General features: G+C 47.1%; 1 protein-coding gene across 2 annotated transcripts; it reads right to left on the minus strand.

Annotated features, from left to right (window-relative positions):
* Positions 1–1,353: 1,353 nt before the first annotated feature.
* Positions 1,354–23,820, minus strand: Gckr (glucokinase regulator). 2 transcript variants are annotated; one of them, XM_021635440.2, is made up of 19 exons: positions 23,662–23,820; positions 23,026–23,181; positions 22,564–22,632; positions 21,636–21,704; positions 21,170–21,243; positions 20,728–20,794; positions 20,504–20,557; positions 19,276–19,370; positions 16,648–16,753; positions 15,095–15,213; positions 14,631–14,729; positions 14,354–14,451; positions 13,956–14,032; positions 13,519–13,615; positions 12,872–12,969; positions 12,699–12,782; positions 4,095–4,244; positions 2,154–2,288; positions 1,354–1,743 (listed from the first exon to the last, which is right to left on the minus strand). In XM_021635440.2, the coding sequence occupies exons 1-19, from the start codon at positions 23,719–23,721 to the stop codon at positions 1,567–1,569; spliced, it is 1,884 nt and encodes a 627-aa protein (XP_021491115.1). In that variant the 5' UTR covers positions 23,722–23,820; the 3' UTR covers positions 1,354–1,566. The 2 variants fall into 2 exon arrangements, with proteins under 2 accessions (XP_021491115.1, XP_021491116.1); XM_021635441.2 differs by lacking the exon at positions 1,354–1,743 and having other exon boundaries at positions 2,276–3,960.
* Positions 23,821–24,628: the final 808 nt, after the last annotated feature.

Consider the following 24,628-nt stretch of genomic DNA (forward strand, 5'->3'; position numbering starts at 1 on the left):
ATTCTGGAACTCACTTTGTAGACCAGGCTGGCCTCAAATTCACAGAGATCCACCTGCCTCTGCCTCCCAAGTGCTGGGGTTAAAGGCGTGCACCACCACCTGGTGCAACACTAGGATTTAATACATGTATACAAACTCTACCTTGAGGTTAGATGGTATACTGGGCATTTGGCTGTGTTTGTTGAGCCCATATATGGGTTGGTACTTTCAACCCCTACCTGGTTCAAACTCCCTTCTTTGACTTTAGAAACTCTTTAACATATTCAAGACCCATATTAGGTGGCCTAAGTTGTGAAATGCCATTACCACCTAAGTTCTGAAAATAACAGGTAGCTGACCAGGAATGTCATCGGTTCCATTTTCAAGATATTAGACTTCAAATATGTTCAATATCCAATTGTCTCCTACCCTAAATCCTCTTGCTTTTGATCTAGCAAATGGGTATCCGAGAGATCATTTTCTTTATCGTCTTCCGACCTGTGGTCTTCTGGGTCAGCCACCTGTCATCATTTTGGCATCATCACCGCCTACTCTCTTGGTGTTTTCATCCCCTCAGATGCTGGCTTTCTCCAGATAGTGCTAGCTATTTAGAGACGAGCTGTAGCCCATTCGTCTCTAGACAGTTCCTTAAGAGGGAGAGAGATCTTGCTGTGTAGCCTCCAGTTCAGTTTCCTGCCACACCCTCTCGTGTGAAGGGATTACAGGCGTAAACCTCCGCACCTTACTCAAATTCCCGACTTTCTTCAGCTCTGCCTAGAGCCCAGAATCCCCCGACAAAGACCCAACTCTTTGCTATGCGCTCCACATAACCACTGCAAGCCTTAAAACATGTGCAGGTTTTATTTGTCTCACTTTAACCTCCTTTGTTCCAAAAATGTCCTTGATCCCTGACCTCCCTGTTGATATCCCAAGGTAGTTCTAGCCGCTGAAAGCCCCATTAATAGCTCGGGAGCTATTAACTGGCTATTTCTCTGCCACAAGGGGGAGCCAGATCTCAACAGAGCTAGCCTTGGCAGCAGGCCCCCGAAGACTGGACCTAGGATGAATCCGGGCGCCTCTGTTTATCAAACCCTGTGACAACTTGAGTCTAAGGCTGTTAAGACAACTTCCTAGCGTTTGTTGGGTCCCTCCACCAAAGGGTGCCCAGCACTCCCAGAGTTCCTTAAACTCATTCTTGCAAACACAGGGAGAGAGTGTAGTCTCTCCGTGGACCTGGCGTTCTAGCCCGAATGATCCTGTCTAATTGGCACTGTCTCTCGCGAATACTATCTGGAACACAGCCTCTCTCTTGCCCGGAATACCCGAAGTCCCCACTTTCCTGATTGTGTGTACTGAGTCTGGCTTTTTGCGAGATTAGGTTCCAAAACAAGACATTTAGTTTTATTTCTGAAATCAGAAGACGCAAGTAAAAGTGGAAATGGTCTGGCTGAGAGCAAGACTTTCCCCCAGAATGCAGGGCTGTTGGCGTCCCACCCTCCAAGCTGGGTTTGTCCCACCACGTGTATTGCTGGCACAAGTCCCCTTCGGACTGGACCGAGGCTCTGTCCCTTCGTGGTCCCAGGAACGTCAGTTCACCGCACCACAGTCTTTAGGGTCTCCGAGGGCTCGGGTGCTGCGCTTCTGACCCGGCCCAGAGAGGGCGCTCCTGACAACCTCACAGACCGAAGGGGCGGCAGCCAGGCGCGCCTTAGCCTCCGCGGGGGCGCACCTGAGCAGGAGGCTCAGCAAGGCTGTGGGGATCACCTGTGGGGAGGGGCAGGGAGAGCTGGAGAAAAGGTGAGGTCATTCGAGCAAGAACCCTGGAGGAAATAGAGGCCTGGGCACAGTGGCTAAATTGGATTGCAAGGGTGGAAGGTGGTTCTCACGACCAGAAAGCGTGGGGTCAAGAGCAGAGGAAAATCCAGCACTGAAGCTGGAAAACTGGGCAGAGTCCATCTCTCGCTCTTTCTGGAGGCCGCTTTTTCCTCTGTAGCTTCTGTCACGGTCCTACCTCTTTACCCCACGCCTACGCCATCTACCAGCCTCTCCAAACGGGAACTCCGTGTGACAGGGTATCTCTGAGCTTTGTAAACCCAGTGTCACACAACGTTCCTAAGATACTCAAGATACTCAGAGAGTGTGTGTGTTGAACAGCCAGCAAGGGGGAGGGCTACCTTTTCCTTCTCGTGGGCAACCTGGACATGGCGGGAGATAGGAGCAGCCCGGACGTCATCCGACAGTGACTGAGGAAAATGGATCGCTTGGAGGAGGCTCTCGATGCAGCGAGCCTTGGACTGGCCAGAGAACCGCTGCGGAAGAAGCCGTGAGGTCAGTATTGGGAGAGGTGTCGAGGAGAACTGAGAAGAGTGTCATGGGAGAAGGAAGAGACGGGAAAGTGGGTGCTGAGATCCAAAAGACTGGCTGAAGACTTTACCCCTTCTGGAGGCCCCATCATCACGAGGTATAAGGAAAATCTGGGTTAAAGGAGTTGGTGGTGGATCACCGCTGGCTCACAATGAATGGGAAATTGGTGAGATTTACAACGGTGTCCCAACAACTCTATAGATCAGTGATCAAGGATAGCAAACTTCAAGGCTCTCCAGTCAGCATCCATTCCTCCCCCTCTCTGGCGTTACCCCCTCTTGTCCCCCATGGATAACTGTTGGTTTCCATTCTGAAGCTATAAGATATAATCAAGCTCATCTCTTGTCCCATCCCATGCCATCCCACTAGCCTCTACAAAGTCCACAAACAGATGGGCAGAGCGTCCTTTCCCCTGGAGGACAGTGATTGGGTCAAGGCTGTGCACGTGACCCACCACGAGCCAATAAGAGCCCTCCTCCAGGCACTGGGTGGAGTCACAGGCACAGAAAGACTCCTTCCCACAGAGCTAATTGTCAGGATGTTACACCAGCACTGATCGTAGATTCCAGAAAATAGACCTGAGAATGAGAACAACCCAGAAGAAAACAGAGACTGAAGGTTCTAGGGCCCTTCAGAAGAGCATCCACGAGAGCTAGAACTGTTCAGTTACATGAACAGTCACTTGTTCTGGCTTAGAACAATACTGTTTGGTTCGCCCCTGCACGAGCTGGGAAACCCGTCTGCCCTCCTTCTCCCAACCCTGTCTGCACTGGAAAGCCTCCGAACGAAGGAAAGGTGCCAAGAGCCCAGTTCCGCATTCTTGGCGGCAGTTGAAAGCTCCTCCCCTGATGCTGCCAGCTACCCAAATTCCTGCCTAAGTGCTCAGCTCTTAACCATACTTGGGCACGAACCCAGCTTGCGGCTGACACGTCATCACCCTTCCGCTACAGTCTATAAAACTTCCCCAACCAGCCGGTCATGGTGGGTAGGACCTTTCATACCAGCACTTAGGAGGCAGAGGCAGGTAGATCTCCGAGTGGAGGAGATAAAAACCAATACTGGGCAATTTGCACCTTTCCTTCATTGGAAGGCTTCTCAGTGCAGGCAGGGTTGGGAGGAGGGCTCCCAGCTTGTGCAGGGATGAGTGGGGTTCCAACTAAACAGAAAACTAAGAGTGGATTTTGTTAATGACCTGGTGACCTCTTTGCTATCTGCCGAGGTAGACCTCACCCAAGTTCCCCAGAATGATTATCCCAGACTCTTCCCTCCCTAGACCATTACCCACCCTTAGGGGAAATGTCACAAGTACGATGACTTCTATGCTGTTGGCCAGAGGCCACATTAGATTCTAAAGCTTTTAGCTATAGAACCCACCCTTATGGTCACACGGACTTTGTAAAAGAGTTTCTATGTAGTCACACCTTAAGCTTTATTGAGAACCTGGAAACCTTTCCCCGAATTGTTTTGTGTCTTGAATGTGCTGACAACGAACCGTCTAGCATTAGACTCCCCAAGTCTGATCCAGGCTGATGAAGTCGATCTGCACCAGGTTTTCATTCTTATCTCTTCAACTGGTTCGCTTCCCCGTATGATACCTGCAGGACCCCCTCAATGTCCCTGTGTGTGCATGCATGCAGACCAGAAGATATGATCCAGAAGGATACAAATGTGAAAAAAAAATGCCCTCCACCCTACACCGCTCCCCGACTTTGCGACAGCCTAGGTTTGGGGGCCTCCCATCACGCTCCCACCTGCAACATAGCCAGGGCCCTCCAGAAGAGCTTGGAGTTGGCGATGCGGAGGTCCAGCATGTGGTTCTGCAGGATCTTCCCTAGCAGCACGTGGGCCCCGGTGCTCACCGTATTCAACACCCACTTGGTGCTTAGCTCACGCTGGAACTTCTAAAATGCAAGCACACAAGAGCGCCAGGAGTCAGAGGCTGGGAGAGCAACCAGCCATATTATAGCATAGAAAACTTTCGATAAGAAACCAAACACCAAAACGCAGATCATTTGTTGGGTGACACCAGGCTTTGGCAATCTCTTTGACTTTTTGGTTTGGTTTGGTTTTTCGAGACAGGGTTTCTCCGTATAGCCTTGGACTCTAGACCAGGCTGTCTTGAACTCAAAACGATCCACCTGCCTCTGCCTCCCTGAGTCCTGGGATTAAAAGGTGTGTGCCAACACACTCAGCTTCTTTTTGACTTCTTCTATTCTTGTGAGGGCTAAAGTTAACCTGTAAGCCCCACTTGCCCAAGGACACATAACTTCCTGAAATGCTGGGGCTGTTGTTCATGTAAAATATAAGCCACCTGTTTCCACATCAGTAAATGGAGTGGGTTGCCCCAACTGAATAGAATGTGCTTAATCTCACATAGGCAGGAGGTACATACGCTTGTCCCTGATTGGACCGGATGAAGGTTGGAGGTATGCAGCCTTGTGGGGTTTGCCTTTATAAGCACCTGATTGACCTGCCTCAGTGCCTTCTCTGGGAATCCTGGGTATGGTCTGAGCCAGTATCCATCTTCCTGGCCAGTACTGAATAAAGTTTGCTTTAACCAGACAATCATGGATTTGGTCTTTGTCCTCGAAATTTTCAGGTTTAACATTCTACTTTGAAAAAAAAAAAAAAGAATATTTACTTGTATTTACTTGTATTTTTTGCATGTATGGGTATTTTGCCTGAATGTGTGTTTGTATACCCATGCATTCAGTGAACTCAGAGACCAGAAGAGATTCTTTTGAATTGGAGTTACTGACAGTTATGTCTGCCATGTGGACGCTGCCAATTGAACCTGGATCCTCCGGAAGAGCAGGAAGTGCTCCCAACTGCTGGGCATCTCTCCAGCCACCAAGCTTTTATTGGACCCTTGAGGGATGCATAGATTTATAGATTCCATAGATGTGGGAAAAGTAAGTACTGCAACTTAACCGCTAGCTACAGTCTCCCTGAACGCAGGGACTGTGTCTAATTCTATTCTATTCCAGAGTCTCAGTCCTTCTGAAATTGTCATACTAAAATATTTTCTTTTCATTGTGTTTGTCTCTGTGCATGCCTGTATACCACAGAATGCATGCAGAAGTCAAAGGACAGACAACAATGGGAGTTCAGTCACTCCTTCTACCACTTATGTCCCAGGGATTGAGCTCAGATCTTCAGATTTGGTGGCAAGCACCTTAATTTGCTGGGCCATTTTGCCTCCCCACCCCTCATTTGTTTTGTTTGTTGTTTTGAGACAGAGGCTCACTTACTATGTAATCCAGTCTGGTCTCAACCTCCCAAGTGCTGGGATTATAAATGTGTAGCAACATTTGGATATGGTTATGCTGAATTTATCATCATCATCATCATCACATGGCTGTCAGGATTGAACTCAGATTTTCAGACTTGCGCAGCCAAGTGTCTTTACCCTCTGAGCCATCTCACTGGCCCGACATTGAAATATCTAACAAGCACATGACAAGGACACTGAGTAAGAGAACAGAAACCTGAACAATCAGAATGACCATGAATATGCAATACTAAGAACTGCGTTGTTTGGTTCTTTATCAACTTGACACAGCTAAGGTCATCTAGGAAAAGGGAAAGTCAGCCGAGGAATTGCTTTCATCATCAGATCGGACTGAAGGCGTGTCTGTGGGGCATATTCTTGATTAATGATCTACATGAACTGTTCCAACTATGTCAAGTGCCATTCCTGGCCAGGTAGTCCTGGGGTTTATGAAAGCAAACTGGGTCCAGAGAGAGGGTGGCATGAAACTGTAATTCTAGTACTCAGGGAGGCAGAGGAAGGTGGAGCACTGTGAGTCTGAGGCCAGCCTAGTCTACAAAGTGAGTCCAGGACAGCCAAGGCACCTCAGAGAAACTCTGTCTCAAGAAAGAAAAAGGAAGAAAGGAAGAAAGGGAGAAAGGAAGAAAGGAAGGAAGAAAGAAAGAAAGAAAGAAAGAAAGAAAGAAAGAAAGAAGAAAGAGCAGAAGAAAGAAAGCAAACTGAGTAAGCCATGGAGAACAAGCTAGTGAGCAATATTCCCTTTGCCCTGACCTCCCTCAGTGATGGAAATTTGGCCTGAGAGTTATAAGATGAGATAAATTCTTCTCTCCCCATGCTGCTTTTGGCTATGGTGTTCCATCACAGCAATGGAAGCCCTGGCCGAGACAGATGCTCTATGACATTTATCAGACTGCCTGTAGGAATGAAGGCAATTAAATCTGAGTTATATTATTAGCCGTTTATCTCATTAAGTATCACTAACAAAGTAATTTTAAAATTTACATCATTGACTTTTAAAGTTCAAAAGGAAAAATAAATCTGCAATTATAGCTAGGAAAGTACTTAATATTTAATGGAGGACTAAACATTCCAAATATTAAACATGGCAGAAATCCTAATTAAGCTCATGGCATCAGTTCATCAACAGACAGACCAGTGGAACAAAATAGGAAATCCAGAATGTGCCCAGCAGTGGTGGCGCATGTCTTTAATCCGAGCACTTGGGAGACAGGGGCTGGCAGATTTCTGAGTTCGAGGCCAGCCTGGTCTACAGAGTGAGTTCCAGCAAGGCTGTACAGAGAAACTCTATCTTGAAAAAGAAACAAGCAGACAAAGGAAAGAAGGAAGGAACAGAGAGAAAGAGAAAAGAAAATCCAGAATGCTTTGCACATTACAAAAATACATGTAAACTCACTGTATTGTTATTGGACCAGTGCACATGGTACTTGAGTATATAGCACATGTAACATCCTAAATTACTCAAGCTAGAAACTTAAAAATTAAACTGAGACAATTGTTGTGGCAGTTCGGGTGAGGATGTCCCCCATAGGCTCATATATTTGAATGTGGACCAGTTTGGGAAGGACATGTCCATCTTAGAGGAGGTGTGTCACTGGGGGTTGGGCTTTGAGGTTTGAAAAGCCCACACCATTCCCAGTTAGCGCTCTCTCTCTCTCTCTCTGTGTGTGTGTGCGTGCGTGCGTGCGTGTGTGTGTGTGTGTGTGTGTGTGTGTGTGTGTGTTTCATGTGTTTCATGGTTGTTGTTTCAACGTGTAGGCCCTCGGCTACTGCTTCAGCATCAGGCCTGCCTGCCTGTTGCCATGCTCTTGCTATGATGGTTACAGACTCACTCTCTGAAACTGCAAACAGGCCTCCAATTACATGTTTTCTCTTATAAGTTGCCTGGGTCATGGTGCTTAGTCACAGCAACAGCAAATTAACTAAGAAAATTAGGTAGTTGCTATGGAAAATATAAGTGGGTTCATGTCTACTGCATACACAAGAATACACAAGATGCCTGAGAACTGCAAAAAGAAACACACAGGGCCATACCCGTGTGTGTGTGTGGCGGGGGGGGGGGGGGGGGTTTCTATGCTTCAAGACCCAAATGGTAATAAAGATTGACAAATCCAACCTCAGAAAAATTAACATAGACTTTTGGCAGATTAGAGTCAAGAGAAAATATTTACAGTGTATCTCAGAAATAAAACACTAACGGCTTTATAAAGAACTCAAGGTCAAAGAGTCAGAAAAGGTTTAAGAGCCTGTTGAAAGAATCAAAAGCTGGGCACGGTGGCGGACATCTGCAGTAGCAGCATGCTGGGGGCAGGAAGGAAAGGGTCACTGTGGATTCGAGGCTCTTCGTCCACACAGGCAGTTCCAGGACAGCCGAAAGAAGGGGTAAAGGCAGGAAAAGCAAAAGAGAGCAGGGAGGGAGGTGGAGGAGAAGGAAAGAGCGAAAGACAGACGTTGCGCGCTTCTCACATAAGAGAGAAACAGGCTGGGGTGTGTCTCAGTGGCAGAGCACTTCCCTAGCATGTGTGGAGCTGAGCACCATCCCACTGCTTCAAAATGTCAGTAAATAACAGAACATAAATGAAAATTACACAGAAATTGAATTTCTCTCCACCAAGGTGACAAAATCCGGAAGCTAGACAAAACTCTCCGGGAGGCTGCATGGAGCCAGCCTTCTAAGCTGCAGCTATGAGGAGCAAAATGGTGCAGCGCCTGTGGAAAAGTTTCCCGTGTCTAACGGGATTACATTTTCCTTTAACCTTTGACCAAGACCTAACATTTCCAGGTATCCGTCTCAAAGAAACACTTAGATGTACACATGCTCATTACGTCATTATTGACAATACCAAAATGCTGAAAACCAGCCCCAAAGAAGAGACTGGTCGGGTAAACTATCGGACATGTTCATACACGGCGGTCAGCAGAGAGGAGCTCTGTCCTGAGGTGGGGGAATATTCAAAAACATTAAGCAAAGCACATGAGATGGGAATGTATGCCATCCCTTGCATGGAAACGAGAAGTGTTTTTCCTTTGTTTTTTTGTTTTTGTTTTGTTTTGTTTTTTTAAAAAGAAGCATCCAAACTGTGTTTAAATAGGGATAAGAATTGGCCTGAGGAAGCAACTTGAACAAGCTCTCACTCTGAGGATTAAAATGAAAAATAAGTATTACGAGAATGTATTATCTTTGGCCTGCTTTTGGGGGCTTTTCCTCCTGGGCTGCCTCAACCAGCCCTAACATGAGGGTATGTGCCTCATTGTACTGCAGCTTCAGATGCTATATTTACTTGATATCTCTGGGAGGCCAGCCCTTTTCTGAAGGGAAACAGAGGAGGAATGGATGTGGGGGAGAGGGGAAGGGGGACTGGGAGGAGAGGAGGGAGGGGAAACTGTGGTTAGGATTAATATATGAGAGAAGAATAAAAACAAATGTTAACTTAAAAGAGAGAGAGACTGTATTAAGGGAAGAGAATCTATTAAGTATAGCGGCACGCACCTTTCATCCCAGCACTCGGGAGGCAGAGGCAGGCAGATCTGAGTTCAAGGCCAGCCTGGTCTACAGAGTGAGTTCCAGGACAGCCGGGGCTATACAGAGAAACCCTGCTTTGGAAACAACAACAACAACAACAAACAAACAAGAGGTGGGAGTAGGGGAAGAGGGAGTATTGAGGGGCTGAGAGGCGCTCCGTGTGAAGAGCTCCTGCCACTCTCCCACTGTATCTGAGGTAGACCCCAGCACCCACACTGGGAGGCTCCCAGTCACCTGGAACTTCAGTTCCAGGAGACCTAAAGCCCTCCTCTGGCCATGGCATTGCACACACACAGTGTACATACAGACAGGCAGACTCACACACACATACATATAAAATAAAGCAGAATAAAAAAAGAATGTATTAAAACACAACCAAGCCACACATGGCGGTGGAGAGGCCAAGGTGAGAGGGTTACGAGTTCAAGGCCAGTCTTCACTTTATAAAGAGCTCTAGTACAGCTTTCTCGGAAGGAAGGAAAGAAGGAAGGAGGGAGGGAGGGAAGGAAGGAAGGAAGGAAGGAAGGAAGGAAGGAAGGAAGGAAGCCAACAAGAAACAAAAACAAAAATAAAACAAAACTAAACATTTAACCACAACAGAAAATTCATGAGCCCACAATGACATTAAGAAATACAGTTGGGGCGGGGAGTGGATAGGAAGTTCCTTAGAAAAGAATGCCAATTAATGAATATATAAGAGGAAGAGAGCTAGAAATAGAAAATCACCAGTTGACAGTCACCACGGGAATAACTGAGTCAAGCAGAAATCAGCAGCAGATGCGAAAACAGTGGGTAAGGACTGCTGGGTGACAGGATGCAAAGAAATACAGCAGCCACTGAAAAAGCCACCATGGCCTCACCAAGAAAGAGACAAACAGATGCCAGGTGACTCCTGATATGACACGCCATATCAGGAGTCCAAAAGAAAAAAAATTAAGTCTGAATATGATGAAAAAACAATACAGTAAGTTGTTTGTATGTTTTGGAAATATGAGGTACATTCCAAAAAAAGATTTGCCTAGACTTCTAAAAATATCAATGTCATGAGAGACAAGGGGGGAAAAAAAGACTGAAGATTGTTAAAGGAGAGCAGAGACCCAGTGAGTGAAGTCAGCAAGTTATCCTTGATTGGACTCTAGATCTGGAAAAGAAAAGCAACTTGCCCAGGGAGAACTCGGGAAATCGGAATTTAGGTAGTTGTATCAGATTAACTGTCATTCCCAGAGCAAACAACTCCAGCATACTTATAGCAGCAAATGCCCTTGTCATTCAGGGACATATTGTGAAGTAACTGGTGAGAGTTTGTTTGTTTGTTTGAGACAGTCTTATGTAACCCAGAGTGATGCCCAGCTCCTTATGTAGCTGGGGATGGCTCTGAACTCTTCCTGATTCTGCTCCTGCCTCCAACTGCTGAGATTACAGGTATGTGTCACTCTGCCCGACACAGTGTGACATGTAAGAGGACTCTACAGGCATGGTCCTGAGAGTCCCAGCGCTCAAGTAAGCAGAGGCGGGTGGATCTCTATGAGTTCGAGCCAGCTTGCTCAGCAAAGCAAGTCCAGAACAGCCAAGGCTACACAGAGAAACCCTGTCTGAAAACAAACAAACAAACAAACAAACAAACAAAAAGATGTCTTCACTTACCTTTCACATGATCTAGGAAAAAGAAAGGGTTGAAGTAAATGTGACAAAGGTCTGGTGAATAGGGTGAAATGTTTCAAATTAAGGGCAACAATCAGAACAGTATCCAAAATATTTCTACAACTAAAGATCAACAAGTCTGTGCTGGGTTTTGTCAACTTGACACAAACTGGAGTCACCCAGGAGGAGGGAACATTGGATGAGGAATTGCTCCCATCAGACTGGCCTGTAGGCATGTCTATAGAGCATTTTCCTGGTTGATGATTGATGTGTTAGGGCCACGCCCACTCTGATGGGTGGTGCCACCCTTGGACAATTGGTCCTGAGAAAGCAGGCTGGGTCTGGTGAGATTGTTCACTAGATAGAAGCAGCTGCTCACAACCGAAGGTCAATCCCCTGGATCCATAGGTAGAAGAGAACCAACTCTTACACACACCACACAAACACAAATAATATGTAATAGGTTGTTGTTGTTTTTCGAGGGTTTCTCTGAGTAGCTTTGGCTGTCCTGGACTTGCTTTGTAGACCAAGCTGGTGTCTCACAGAGATTGGCCTGCCTCTGCCTCCCAGAGTGCTGGGATTAAAGGCGTGTGCCACCGTGCCTGGCTCTGTGATAGAAAATTTAAAAAGAAAGAGAACCGAGCAAGCCGTGGAGAAGAATCCGGGAAGCCGCTTTCCTTCGTGGCATGGTCCCTGTCTCTGCCCTTGCTGCCTACCTGAGCGCTCCTTCCCTGACTCCCCAAATGAGTGGTGAAATAAAGTTTTCCATTCCCTGTTGGTTTGGGTCAATGTCTAATGATAGCAGCTGAAGGCAAATGAGAACAAAGTCCCAACGAAAACCTTTTTTGCAGACCATTCCATGGGGAAAGACCGACATCAACTGAAAGATTAAAAAACACAAAAACCACCAAGGGAAAAAAAAAGACTCAGAGATTTGAATATAGACAACATTTAAATAAAATGTCATTACATTAAGATGAGCCAGCACAGTGGTGCATGCCTGTAATCCTAGCACTTAGGGAGGCAGAAACAAGCAGATCTCTGTGAGTTCGAGACCAGCCTGGTCTACAAAGTGAGTCCAGGACAGCCAACGCTATCTCAAAAAACCAAAAACCAACTAACAAACAACAAAGCAGAAATGAGGGTCTGGGTAGCTGGTGAATCTGAGTACCCGTGCCTTTGTAGATTGCTGTGAGAAATGGGATAATATATATGAAATATTTGCACGGGTAAAAAGGGCTGTATTTGTATTAGGCATCATGGCTGTGTAAGCTCTGTGTGCTGGCTCTGCCTGGTCAAGTCTGGAAGCTTCCAGAAGAAATGGTTTGAATAATGATAAAAAACCACACCTCACCAGACCCCTCCTGGGCCCTGGTTCTGTCCCATGGAGGGTGAGCAGGTCATCAGGGAGAAAAGGAAGGCCCAGAGATACTTATTTTTGTTTCCTTTCTTGGGCCACATAGCAGAGCTGGACTGGCACCATCGCTCACTGCAAACCAAACTGCATACAAACTGCTCTGTCATTTCTCTGATTCCTCTCAGTGCATCTCCTGGCTTATAGTGGCAGGAGTGGCATTATGTTAAGTGTAATGTGCCATGAGAAAGAAAGTTCCTTAGAGGCTATGGGTGGTGATAACGACTTCAACAACAACAATTAACCTGTCCCAAAGAACAAATGAGCATGTGACGATTGGTGGCCTGTCTTGTCCTTTCTGTATGTTCCTAGAAAGAACGGAACCCTGTTACCTTGGCAACTCTCTTTAGAGACCCGATAATTTGAGAATTTACCCAGCCTGGGGAAGGGAAGAAGACAAACAGATATTCAGGCTTTTCCCGGTAAGCTTTGGGTGTTTTGGACTCTTAAGCCGCAGGGAAAGACTTTGCGTTCTCATCCCCGCCTACCTGAACGTAGCTCCCTTCATATTCGAAGAAAAGAAGTGGCCACGTGATGCTGATGATGGAGGGAAAGAGCTTCTTTAGAGGGGCCTGAGGGGAGAGAGATACACAGGAGTGGTGTGTTCCAGAAGGCCTGGCTGGACCATGCCCCGGTCTCCTGCCCCGGGCTGGACACTCACCTGCAATGACTGCCCTACGGTACTGTGTACCAGGGCCTGGACGTTAGGGCTCTTCTTTCTCACCTGCTCCACCAGCGCCTGTACTTCTGCGAGATTATCTGGGTGGGATTCCAGACATCAGAGTTAAAAGCCTGGGCTATGAAGCTGTTCTCCCCACCACCCTGGGATCCTGACGGGACACTCACTCTGTCCCTCTGTGCTGATGGTTTTATGTCAATTTGATACAGGGCAGAATCATTTGGAAAAAAAAAAAAAAGAACTTCTAATGAGCAGATGTTCCCATCAGTCTGGCCTGTGGGCAAGCCTGTGGTGCATTTTCTTGATTGATTGATGGGCAGTGCCACCCTTGGGCTGGTGGTCCTGAGTGTCCTAAGAAAACAGACTGGGCAAGCCATGAGGAGTAAGCAGCTCTCGCCCTTGGCTTCTGCTCTGGTTCCTGTCTCCAGGTTCCTGCCCTGCCTTCCTTCAGTGAGAGACACTAACTGTAACGTGAAATAAACCGTTCCCTAACCAAGTTGCTTTTGGTCATGGTGTTTTATCACAAAAATAGAAACTCTAAGCCACCCTCCCTCTGACAAGGCACCCGGAGACTCAGAGAAATGACAGCTCCTCTAAGCCAATGCTACCCTTCCCATCTTTCCTCTCACCATCCAGGGTGAAAATGAAGACCACAGTGTCAATTTCCGTGAGGGATGGCAGGATGGAAGTCAGGAAGTCATCCTGGGAGAAGGTGAACTGGGGACCCTGGGGGCCAGAAGAAGATGGGGAAGTTCCTCTCAGCAGTACACTCAAGAGCACAGACGTGAAGGGAAAAGCTACTACAGTCCTTTTGATTTCAGTTGAAAAGAATCAGGGTTCAAAATGGTAGCATTTTGCCAAAGGTGATATAGCAGGCCAGTGGACTAAAGCTGAGCAAACCCAGAGCCTTCCACACCCCACTCCTTCACAGCTCCATGACCTCTCACTGACATTACTCCTCAGGACTGTTTGTCCCTCATAGTCCCTTACCCCCGGGCCCCACCCCCCTACGGCCCTTTGCACACAGGTGAGTCCTTCAACTTCCCAAGTCCTGTCGTCTTCCAACCTGGTCAGTGAGCTCTGCCTTCTCGTTAAACATGTCATTGTGGTCACCAATGAGAAAACCACGGACATCTCGGAAATCTGGGAAATTTAAGATCAGAGAGAAAAGAATGGTGGGCTGGAGAAGAAAGGAAGGCTCTTGACTTCAAGGGCTGAGATGGGGTCAGGATGTGAGATGGGATGTGAAGGAGGCTATAGTTAAACTCTGAGGCAGAAACTGAGAGATCAAGGACGGAGGTGGAATTTGATGCTTCAAATGAAAGAAGCTTTTGACTGAAATGCCTCCTTATGTAGGACAGATAGGCATTGGGGAGCCTCGGGGGGTTGCAGGGAAGCATTTTGATAGTGGACCGATTGGCCGGGTTAGCGGGAATCTGGATGAACATCAGGACCAGGGCCTACCAGCACCAAAGGTGTGGATGCATTCCACTCCATCCATGATGGCAATGATGCCAAGGGTCTGCCAGCCAACCAAGTGCACCCGGCCTTTCTTCTCCAGGCTGAGGGTGAGTCAGAAGCCAGGACACAAGTGATCCCCATGAAAAGAGGCCGCAGAGGAACACAGGCGTAAACAACCAAGACCTTCCAACAGGTGGGCCCATCACCCTGGCCGTGCTAACACATCTCACAGAGGCTCCTCCACTCCCAAGACGTCCCTTACGGACACATAGTCACATACCTGGTGCTGACTTGTTTCATCAAGGTGGCAATTTTGGAACTTTGACTGTAGGTCACCTGATGAGCCCTCTCAAATGTCCTCAGGATTTCCAGAAGGCATCTAGAAGAAAATTTACTAGCTCTCAGAGAGGGCCTGATGATCCCCCTAAAAGACATTATGTACCCCTACATTATGTACCTAGGGGCGAGGGAGGAAAGAAGGGGGGAGAAAGATATCCAGACTGCCTTTGATGAGAGCAGAGTGGGGAAAACAAAAGCCAAGAGGAGGTGGACCTGAACATTCTGGAAGCTAGGCTAGAGGCCTTGGCTAAGGAAGTCACAGCAGGTGGCTCTAGCCTGCATGACCTGGATCATCCTCTAGTCAGAGGACTCCTAAAAGCTGGCCTCTGGATTCCAAACCTGCCATCTCCTCCTCCACGTCACCACGGCTTGCATCTGATCCCCAACTTGTCTGTTTCCTCATACCTTTGAGAGGACGCAACTCCCTGGTCCACAGTCTTATGGGCTGCCAGTAGCAGGGTTTCCAGCAGAATCTTGGTGGCACTTCCGCCTTTCATCCTGGAGGAGCCGCTGAGCCCCTCGGGCTAAGGAGGCAATGACACTAAGAGGAATTGGAAGAAAGAGGGCATCCCAGGAGTCTACCAGTTCGCCAATTCATGATACACACACCCCCCCCAGCATGGAATTGGTGATTCTTGTGTATGGAGTGGTGACCCCTAGGCATGAGTTTGGTGGGTGATCCCCATTAGACATTCCCTCTGGTTAGTGATCCCTGAGCACGTCTTTTATTGGTGGCCTTCACTGTGTTGTGGGGATGAATTCTGGCATGTGCTTAACTGAAAGGAGCCGGGAAGGAAAGGGCCACAGCCAGCCGTCTGTCTCTATGGTATGTTCAAGACTCTCCGGGAGGAAGCCAGTGATTGGGTCTCTTGAATGCTGGGTCAAGGGTTTTCGCTGAAATCTTTTCTTGCTGAGAACATTTTCCATCATGTTTTATGGTATTTTGTCTTTCCTAAATGCCAAATGTCCCATGTATTAGACAGACACATGAAGCAGATGCCCAGTGGTACAGGCTTACAACACAGTGCCTCAAACAAAGACTGCAGCAAAGAGAACAGCATGACCAGTGATTACAAACAGAAGACTGAGGGCTGAAGAGGTAATTCAGCTGTTAACGGAGCTTACTGTTCTTGCAAAGGGTCTGAGTTCAGTTTCCAACACCCACATCTGGTAGCTCACAACTGCCTATAACTCAGCTCTAGGGGAACTGACGCCCTCTTCTGGCTTCTATGGATACCTGCACTCACATGCGTACACACCCACACACCCATACACCCACACACACCTAAAAATAACTTTAAATAGACCTTTAAAGAAAGAACAAGCAAACAAAGCCCATCAGTAGAGTGAGGAGGAAGGAGACAGGAAGCAAGAGCAGCTGTCTATGCTATGGAATTTCCCTTCCTGTCTCACCCGAAGATCAGGGGAAGGTCTCCCCACGGGCAAAGGGAGGCAGGAGGAAAAAGCTTTGGTTAGAGAAAGTGCAGAGATAGATGGTTCTAGCGAGATGTGTGCAGGACCAGGAAAGAATAAAGAACGGGAATTCTGAAGCTAAGAGCTCTGAGCATTGTGGAGAGGATGACATAAGGCATAAGAGTGAAACACTATCATGGTCTTTAAAACCGTGCTTGACATTTGAATCTGTAAAAGAGCCCGAGTGACACCTCACAGTGGTTAGTCAAGGCTGTCTACGCATAGACGGCAAAAGAGCTCCTCTCAGCAGAGACTCTTCTAGGTCATAGACGTGCTTACTGGTTATTGGTCTGAGAAACAGGGTTGAAATAAAGATTAAAAAAAAAATTTGAGGTGAGAAAGTAAGAAAAAAACAGGACTTCATTGAAAACATGTACGTTGATAGGACGCGCCTTGGGGATTTAAGCAAAAGAAGTGGAGACTTTAACATCAAAGAGTCCCATATGCTTGAAGGTGTACAGAGAGAGAGGAGAGCCTGGCCCTACCCCGATGGCTGGATTGAGCACAAAAGCTTCCTCTTTCTCTTGCATCTTCTGCATCCGCTCTGCTACTTGCCGGAATGTTGATCTCCAGTCTTCAATGGGGTCATTTCTGAGGTCCAGAGGGACACAGAGGAAAAAGGACTGTCTGTGAGAATCTGAAGAAGAGGCCTCAGCTGGTAGATCAGTGAGACAGTGGGGTCAGAGGTCAGCCACACCACAGAGAAATATGCTTTGGAGCATATGGGGTGCCAAGTCTCCAGACTCCAAGTTCAGCAAAATAAGCCCACATTGAAGCCAGCATACAAATTGAATGTTCTGGCTGGAAGCCAGACGTCAAAACTACCACCTCTAAACCTGGCTGTGGTGGTGCTCGCCTTTAACCCCAGCACTAGGGAGGCAGCGGCAGGCAGAGCCAGGGCTGTCACACAGAGAAGCCCTGTCTCAACAAACAAACAAAACTGCCACTTATATTCTATCCTAGTGTCCTTTGAAAGCCCTTCTCATTCCTGGAAATATGTCTGAAAAATCTCTACAAGGAGTGAACCCTTAACTACCTGAGAGAAGGAGGTTGGTCCCTAATGAGGTATAAACTTGATACTATTAAATGTAGCATCTGTTGGTGAATATTTCACAATAAATTAATCAGAACAAAGCAGCGTGTTAATGAGACAAGAGAGCTAGTACAAGCTTACCTGCTTAGCTACAAATGGGGGAATCTAGAAAAATGAGGATCTTCTGGTGTGGGGGATAATTTGTGAACTGACCCATGGGGTAGGACCATATACACACATCACCCCTGACTGTCCTTTATCATCACATCCCTGACAAGATTTCATCCCTTTAGGAACTATTTATTTTATTTTATTTTATTTTATTTGTGGGTACATTATGTACACGTGTGTGTGTGTGTGTGTCTGTGTGTGTGTGTCTGTGTGTGTGTGTGTGTGTGTGTGTGTGTGTGTGTAGGTCAGAGGCCAACCCCAGCTACCTTTTTGAAGACAGGCTCACTCACTAAATCTAGACCGACTGGCCAGCAAACCCAGGGATCCACCTGCCTCTGCTTCCCCAGCACTGAGATTACAGGCACACGCCCCGCCCCTGCCCCTTCTTGAGTATTTACAGATTTTTCTGTATGAATCCTTGAGGCAGACAGCATTCATCTAAAGTGCCTCCCATCGCTGTTGTCATGCTAATTCCTAACACTTCCTGGATCCCTGAGAGAGAGGAGACCTAAGGGGGGAATAGAGAGAGCACTGACACTGTGAGGTCCAGATCAGGATTCCCAGACTTCACCAGACACCAAAACCTTCCGGGGAGTTCTGTTTTGCAGTTCTGGATACCACACACACCCTTTGAGGTCTGGCCCCAGCAGGTGTGCCTCTGAGCCCCATAACTCTCAGAAAGAGTGCTGAAAAGGAGCCAAGGCAGGGAGCCACCGCTTTAAGGAACAACTGGAAGATCTCCACGCCCACATTGTTTGAAATTCTTCCTTTCACTTAGTCACAGGGCCTGAAATTAGCACGCGCTGCTGCAGATATATTTTGGGTAAAGAAGAGTCCTCCACGAAAAGGATCAGGGTTAAGAGTATCGCAGACTCATTTACACCTTAGTATGAGTTACACTACAAGCCTGCAATGTGGGAAAAAAAAAAAAAAAAAGAGTATCTCCAAAAGAACCAGGCTCCTTTGCTGCAATCCCCCATGGCCAGGAAGCCCTCAGTGCCATCAGGTGATCCAATCCAATGGCTTCAAAATCACCCGGGGTTGCTTTAACAAAATAATCGTTTCATGGCCTGACCCCAAATCGAACTACACCTACACACTACAGTTAAGATCAGACCAAGGGGCCCTCTGGATAGGGAATAACAAAGAGGTTTAGGGTGCGGTGGTTATGCCTAAAATCCCAGCAGAGGGAGAGAAAGGAAGGTTACATTTGAGGCCAGCCTGGGCTACATAGCAAGACTTTATCTCTCTTCCCGCAAAGAAGGGGGTTCTATAGCACAGGGCTTTGAGGGGGAGGGGCAGATGTGAATAGCCAGGGAGGAGCCAAAGGGTGCCTGGAATGACGAAGAAAAGAACATGAAATAAGGAAGCTGGAAAGAGGAGTGGGTGGTCCTTTGGGACCCACTGCTACTTTGAAAAGATGCTTGAGGCTCACCCCAGATGAAAGCATAGACCTTTGGGGTATATACTTTCCTGACCCTTTTTTTTCCTTCTAGTTGTCTCTCTACCTCCCCAATCCCCGTGCGAATCTGTACAAGCTTGTGTTTTATGTAGCTTTTGGGATTGTTGTTGTTGTTGTTGTTGATTTGTTTTTTAAAGACTGGGTTTCTCTGTGTAGCCCTGGCTGTCCTGGAACACGCTCTGTAAACCAGGCTGGCCTTGAACTCAGAGATCTCACTTGACTTACGTAGCTTTTTTTTTTTAAGTTGCCTTCCACCCTTTCTGAAACAAGGAGAGACCATTTAAAATGAAGCAAGCAGCCAAACTTCATATTCTGAGGAACCACCCCATATTTACTTTGCATTCCGAGGCTGGGCCCATCTGTCTTTTACTTGGCGATCACTCTGTGGACTTGGGCATGTCCCTTCCCAGGCTACCCCAGGCCTGGCCAGTCCTACAGACACCTCACCTGGCCATGCTCACAGGATTGAAGCCAACCAGGACTGGCAAAAAGACAGCTGGGTTATCCATGCAGTAGTCCATCTGGCCTGCCACAAAGGGTGCCTGATGGTAGCGAGGGAGGAAGGCACATTAAAGCGAACTTCTGTTCCCTTAGGTCCGCTCGGAACCTGGCCCAGCATGCTTGCTAGACGTAGATTCCTCAGCTAAGTTAAAACTTAGTGAATCTATCACTGTATGGTGGTGCCACACATTTTTTAATACCAGCACTTGGGAACCAGAGACTAGCAGATTTCTGTGAGTTCAAGGCCAATCTGGTCTACAGAACAAGTTCAAAGACAGCCAGGGCTATACAGAAACAGCCTCAAAAAACAAAAAACAAACAAAAAAACAATAATAATAACAATAATAATAAATTTAAAAATTTTATTGAATCCAAATTTGAAGAGGGGAGCATACTTTTAGCAAGCACCCCAAGAGAACTACTTTTCCTTTGAGATGCAGTTTCTGGTATAGTCCATGCTGGCCTTGAGTGCACAGCCATCCTCCTGCCTCTCCCTCCTGAGTGCTGATATTACAAAGCAAGGATCACCCGGCTAAGCACTACATTTTTCATCTGCTCTTCCACAGAAATCTTCCAAATGACAAAGTTCAGAAACTACCCAACTCGGTGTTACCTCCTTTAGGTCAATGTTCTGTTTGTCCTCATCATACAACTTCTGAAATCCAACTCTCTGTGCCCTAAACTCCTAGAATCAAAACTGTTGGGGGGACAGGGGGACAGGAAACAGGTTCTCATACAAACATCCCTCGGAGGCAGACTGACCACTGGGGCCCCGAGACCCTGCCCTTATAGCACATCCAATTGATGCTGATGTTGATGGTTGGGATGAAGCTGGGGTCAGACTCTTTTGAAGAGTCAGAGAGTAAATACTTCAGGCTTTGTGGGCCTTTGTCCGACTTTGTCCAACTACTTAAGCCTAGCACAAAAGCGGTAATTCTGAGTAAACACAAAGACTGAATGCCAGTAAAATGACCCACAAACTCGGGCAGCTGGCTGCACTGACTGCCAGCATAGCTTGCTGACCCCTGGACTAGTCTGTCTGTCTTGGCTGTTGATGAGTCAATACACAGTTATTCTGGAATAGAATCCCCTCCCCCTCTTTTTATATCCATAAAATATATCCAAATTGGTAAAAAAAAAAAATTATAATTAAAATCAAGTCCCTCACACTTACAGAGAGTCCCACAGAAATGCCTATGACGATCACTCTCTTCTTCCCAGCAGCCACCTATGAATGGAGGAGGTGTGTTAGCGTCTCCAGGGCAGGGCCCAAATCTGATGGATGAGAAAATCAGGACCAGAGGAGGGGCCACGCCTTGGTGAAGGTTGGGGTTTTTCTAACCCCATGAAAAGGAACACAGAGGTGTCTCTAGGTGAGTAGCAACAGAAAACACAGACCTTCTTCAGCTCCTCAATCCCGTGGAGGGCACTATCTTCTGTCCGTTCCCGAGAGGCCACAACAGACCTAAGTGCAAACACAATCAAAGACAGAGGCACTGATTAGAAAGCAGATGCTCACGGCTGGTTAGGAAAGGGCACGCTGAGAGAAAGGAATGGAGGAACGCTGCCATTGAAAGGGCACCTACTGTTTATCAGGAACCATGATAAATAGACACACCACAGAGTTAAAAAACAAAAACAAAAACAAAACAAAACAAAACAAAAAAACAACCTCAAATATCTGCAAGTGCCAGGTAGGTGATAAACATCTGTGAAGGGTCTAGATACAAAGCAATAAGGAATGATAGAAACTGAGGCAGGTTCAATATAATCTTTGACTAAACTCATTCAAATTCGGCTTCTAAGAATCAGGCCACCTGTACAGGTCAAGGGAACTTACCTGTCGCCTCCTGCGATAAGGTACGTGTAAAGGGGCTTCTGTCCTAGACCTCTCATCAGCTGGTTGAAAGAGACCTGTCCGGGAGAAGAGGGAATGAGAAAGGAGATTTAATGGATTCTCCATTCTTGGAGGATTGGGGGATGCATAATAATCTTCTTAGGCCAATGCTTCACCCTAACTTAGTTGGAGTCTGCCTCTTAGAGACAATTAATTACTGATTCATGAGATATGGGGGTGTTACCAAGAGAGTGGTAGGGCTCCAGGGGGGCCAGAGGAATCGGACACCATAGCGGACTCTAGGTTTTAGAGAGGAAGTGGGGAGAGAATATAATTACTGAGAGAACTTAGGTCAGATGAGCTTTATGTTTCTGGGAATCAGAAGAAGAAGCAGAAGCAGAGGAAGAAGAAGAGGAGGAGGAGGAGGAGGAGGAGGAGGAGGGAGAAAACAGGGAGTTAAGGTACTCACAGACATGAGGAACGCCATCCGGCCAGAGGTTCCTCCTCCACTCAGCACCACCAGGCCCCCATCTGGCTCCTGAGGAAGGGAAGAAGCCCAGGTCACCAGGGCCCAGCTCAGGAAAGAAGAAACTTTTTTCCTTCTTTGTCAGTAACAGAGGAAGACTTAGAACTCCTTATTCTTCTTCCCATCATAAAATTGAGCAGAACATAGGCCATGTGGGACAGCAAAAAGAACGATGATTTGGAGAAAGAAACCCTCTTGGCTCTCCTCTCTGACTAAACTATTCATTAAAATTCTTAACTTATTCCAGAAGGGACTTGAGAGCAGCTTTGTCAATTAAATAAAAATAAATAATCAAAGCAGCAGCATCCAGCAATTATTAGCTGGGTGCATTCAAGCAAGCTACTGTAACCATCCTTTCTTTGTTTTCTGGTCTGTAAAAAGAAAAAAAAATCCTTTAAAAGACAATAATACTCACTTCACAGGTTTCTGGGAAGGTACTGAGTACAAAAGTATATTTCTGGGGCTAGAGAGATGGCTCAGCAATTAAGACACTGGCTGCCCTTCCAGAGGATGTGGGTTTGATTGACAACACCCACATGGCAGTTCATAACCATCTGTAACTCCAGTTCCAGACAATCTAACACCTTCTTCTGCCCTCCATGCACACAGGGTACACATACATGCAGGCAAAAATGGCCATACACATTTAAAAACTAGTATTTAAAAAGAAAAGGCAAAGCTGATGATCAAGCATTGTTCATGTAATAGCTATCATAACTACTGTCGATGACTAAGATAGCAATAAGCATCCAAAGGGAAGACCAAGAGAATAAAGAATTGAGATTTATAAAAATGAGAAATGGAGACCCAGGAAAGAGGAAGTTAGAGGGAACAGAAGTGTTTGGATGAGAAGCAGGTGGAGAGGTTGTACCTTCAGAACTTCCTGGACTTTGCCAGCCACTTGCAACATGGTGGTCAGAACTGACTCGCTGTACAGTCGCTGTAGAGGGTGGACAGGAATCAGTGTGAAGAAAAGGAGGAGAAAGGTGGGAGGAAAGCATTGAGATGGCTCAGTGGGGGAAGGGATTGTGGCCAAGCCTGAAGGTCTGGGTTCAGTCCCTTGGAGCCACACGGTGAAAGGACAGACTGACTCCCAAAAGTTGTCCTCTGACCTCCACACATTTCCCCACGGAACAAATCCTTCCACCTCACAAAATAAATAAATATGAAAAAAAATTGGAGTGAAGGGAAAAAAAAAGAAAGAAAGAAATGGAGGATGGTGGATTGAGATGGAGGTGAGGGCTCAGAATCTTCAGAATCAGGAGGGGAGAGGCTGAGGTGTGGCTGGCTTGGCACCTCTGGTGGCAGTGTCTGAGGCTCGACTCTAGGTCACCTGGTAGGTGGGCATGATTTGTCCCTCCTCCTGGAATATCTCAGCATCACACTGCCCCAGCAACTGAACAATTTTCTCCGCATCTGCTTTGTCCAAGTTCCGGGTCAGTGGGTTGGACTTCTCTGTGATTGGCACAGCTGCTTCATACCCTGACAACTAGAGAGAAGGGGGCACAAGGGTAGGGGTGGGAAGCCAAAGTCTGTTTTATGCCTGCTGGACTGGAGGTGGGAATGGCAGTAGGCACAGTGTTTGGCTTGGATTCACATACTTCACACACACACTCAAAGATGTGTGCCCATACATGCACACATACTCGCACACACTATGCACATACCGAGAACTTGGTTTTCCTGTGATGTTCTGAGCCAATTAGGGAAGGAAGAACCCGAAGGAAAGGGGTGCCTAGCATGGAATGTGTGCCTGAAATGCAGGCATTTGGAAAGTGGCATCAGGAGGATCAGGAGTTCAAGGCTATCCTCAGATACGTAGCAAGCTTAAGGCCAGACTGGGCTAGACCCTGTCTCAAACAAGAAAGAAGGAAGGAAGGAGGAGAGGAGCCCAGAGTTGAGGCCAGTCCAAATTTAAAGCTATTTTAAGAATCGGTGCAGAAGGCTGATAACAGAGAAAGGGGCTCACCTCCCATTCACCAGGCTCAGGGGTCTCAATCACGTGCTGGTATCGTTTTGTGCCTAGCATGGTCCCACAGTGTGGACCCTCTGTCCTGCCTGCCTCCGCAGTCACACAAATCCTTCAGGTCACAATAACTTTGCTTCCAGTTGGCAGGGTCTTATCTGAACCATGGAGATGATTAACCCAAGAACCCTGCCTCTCAAGCACCACCCCTACACCCCTCTCTTCAACACCCTTTCCTGTCACTAGTTTCCCGGCCCTCACGAAGCTCCTCGGGATCCTCTTTGCATGTACTCTGCTTGCCAGCCTCTGCTTTGCCCTTGAAGAAGAGGACCAGAAGTTCATTGCTCTTGTCCTTCAGGCACAGTGCCCTCTGGAAGACAGGGAGCCTGGATGTGCAGAACACCCAGGTCAGAAAGAATCCCTGAGCAAGAGAGCTCTGGGGCCCGAATGCCTCCGAAGGCCAGAGGTCAGGGTCAGTAGAAGTCAGCGGAGCCAGGTCATGGCTTGATCACGTGTCAGCATGCAGTCCTTCCCTGCCCCACTGGCCCATTTTACCCTCTCAGAAAGAAAAGCAACAGAAGCTGCCTGGGCCCCAGGTGCGCATATACTGAGCTGGATGTGACAGAGGAAAATTCACAGAAATAGAAATACTGTAAGAACAACGAGGACTAAAGAACCTGCCCTATATGCAGGCAGTATCTATTTCTCCCAACCCATGCACTTTCTCCCAAATAGTAGGCATCATTGGATAGACATCGGCACTTAGAAGTCGTTGTTGACAGTCTTTAGATGAGGGGACAGGCTCAGACGAGTGGTTAGTAATTCAGGATCACACAGATTTCATACTCAACTAAAAGATGAAATGGTTTTAGGACTTACATGTTTACTGAATGAATGCAACGACTAACAAGTTGGTCCAAATTAATAATACTCATTCCTGCAGTAGCTGAAGATTTAGTAAAGATCCTTG

This window comes from Meriones unguiculatus, chromosome 1 (assembly GCF_030254825.1).
Source record: "Meriones unguiculatus strain TT.TT164.6M chromosome 1, Bangor_MerUng_6.1, whole genome shotgun sequence".
Taxonomy (NCBI): Eukaryota; Metazoa; Chordata; class Mammalia; order Rodentia; family Muridae; genus Meriones; species Meriones unguiculatus.

Excerpts from the sequence above, each read along its gene's own strand:
- Gckr (XM_021635440.2), bottom strand. The coding sequence starts at position 23,721 with ATGCTAGGCACAAAACGATACCAGCACGTGATTGAGACCCCTGAGCCT. Across the intron at positions 20,558-20,727 it reads GGATTGAGGAGCTGAAGAAG|GTGGCTGCTGGGAAGAAGAG; the intron begins GTCTGTGTTTTC and ends CTCCATTCATAG. Across the intron at positions 12,970-13,518 it reads CTTCATTTTCACCCTGGATG|ATAATCTCGCAGAAGTACAG; the intron begins GTGAGAGGAAAG and ends AATCCCACCCAG.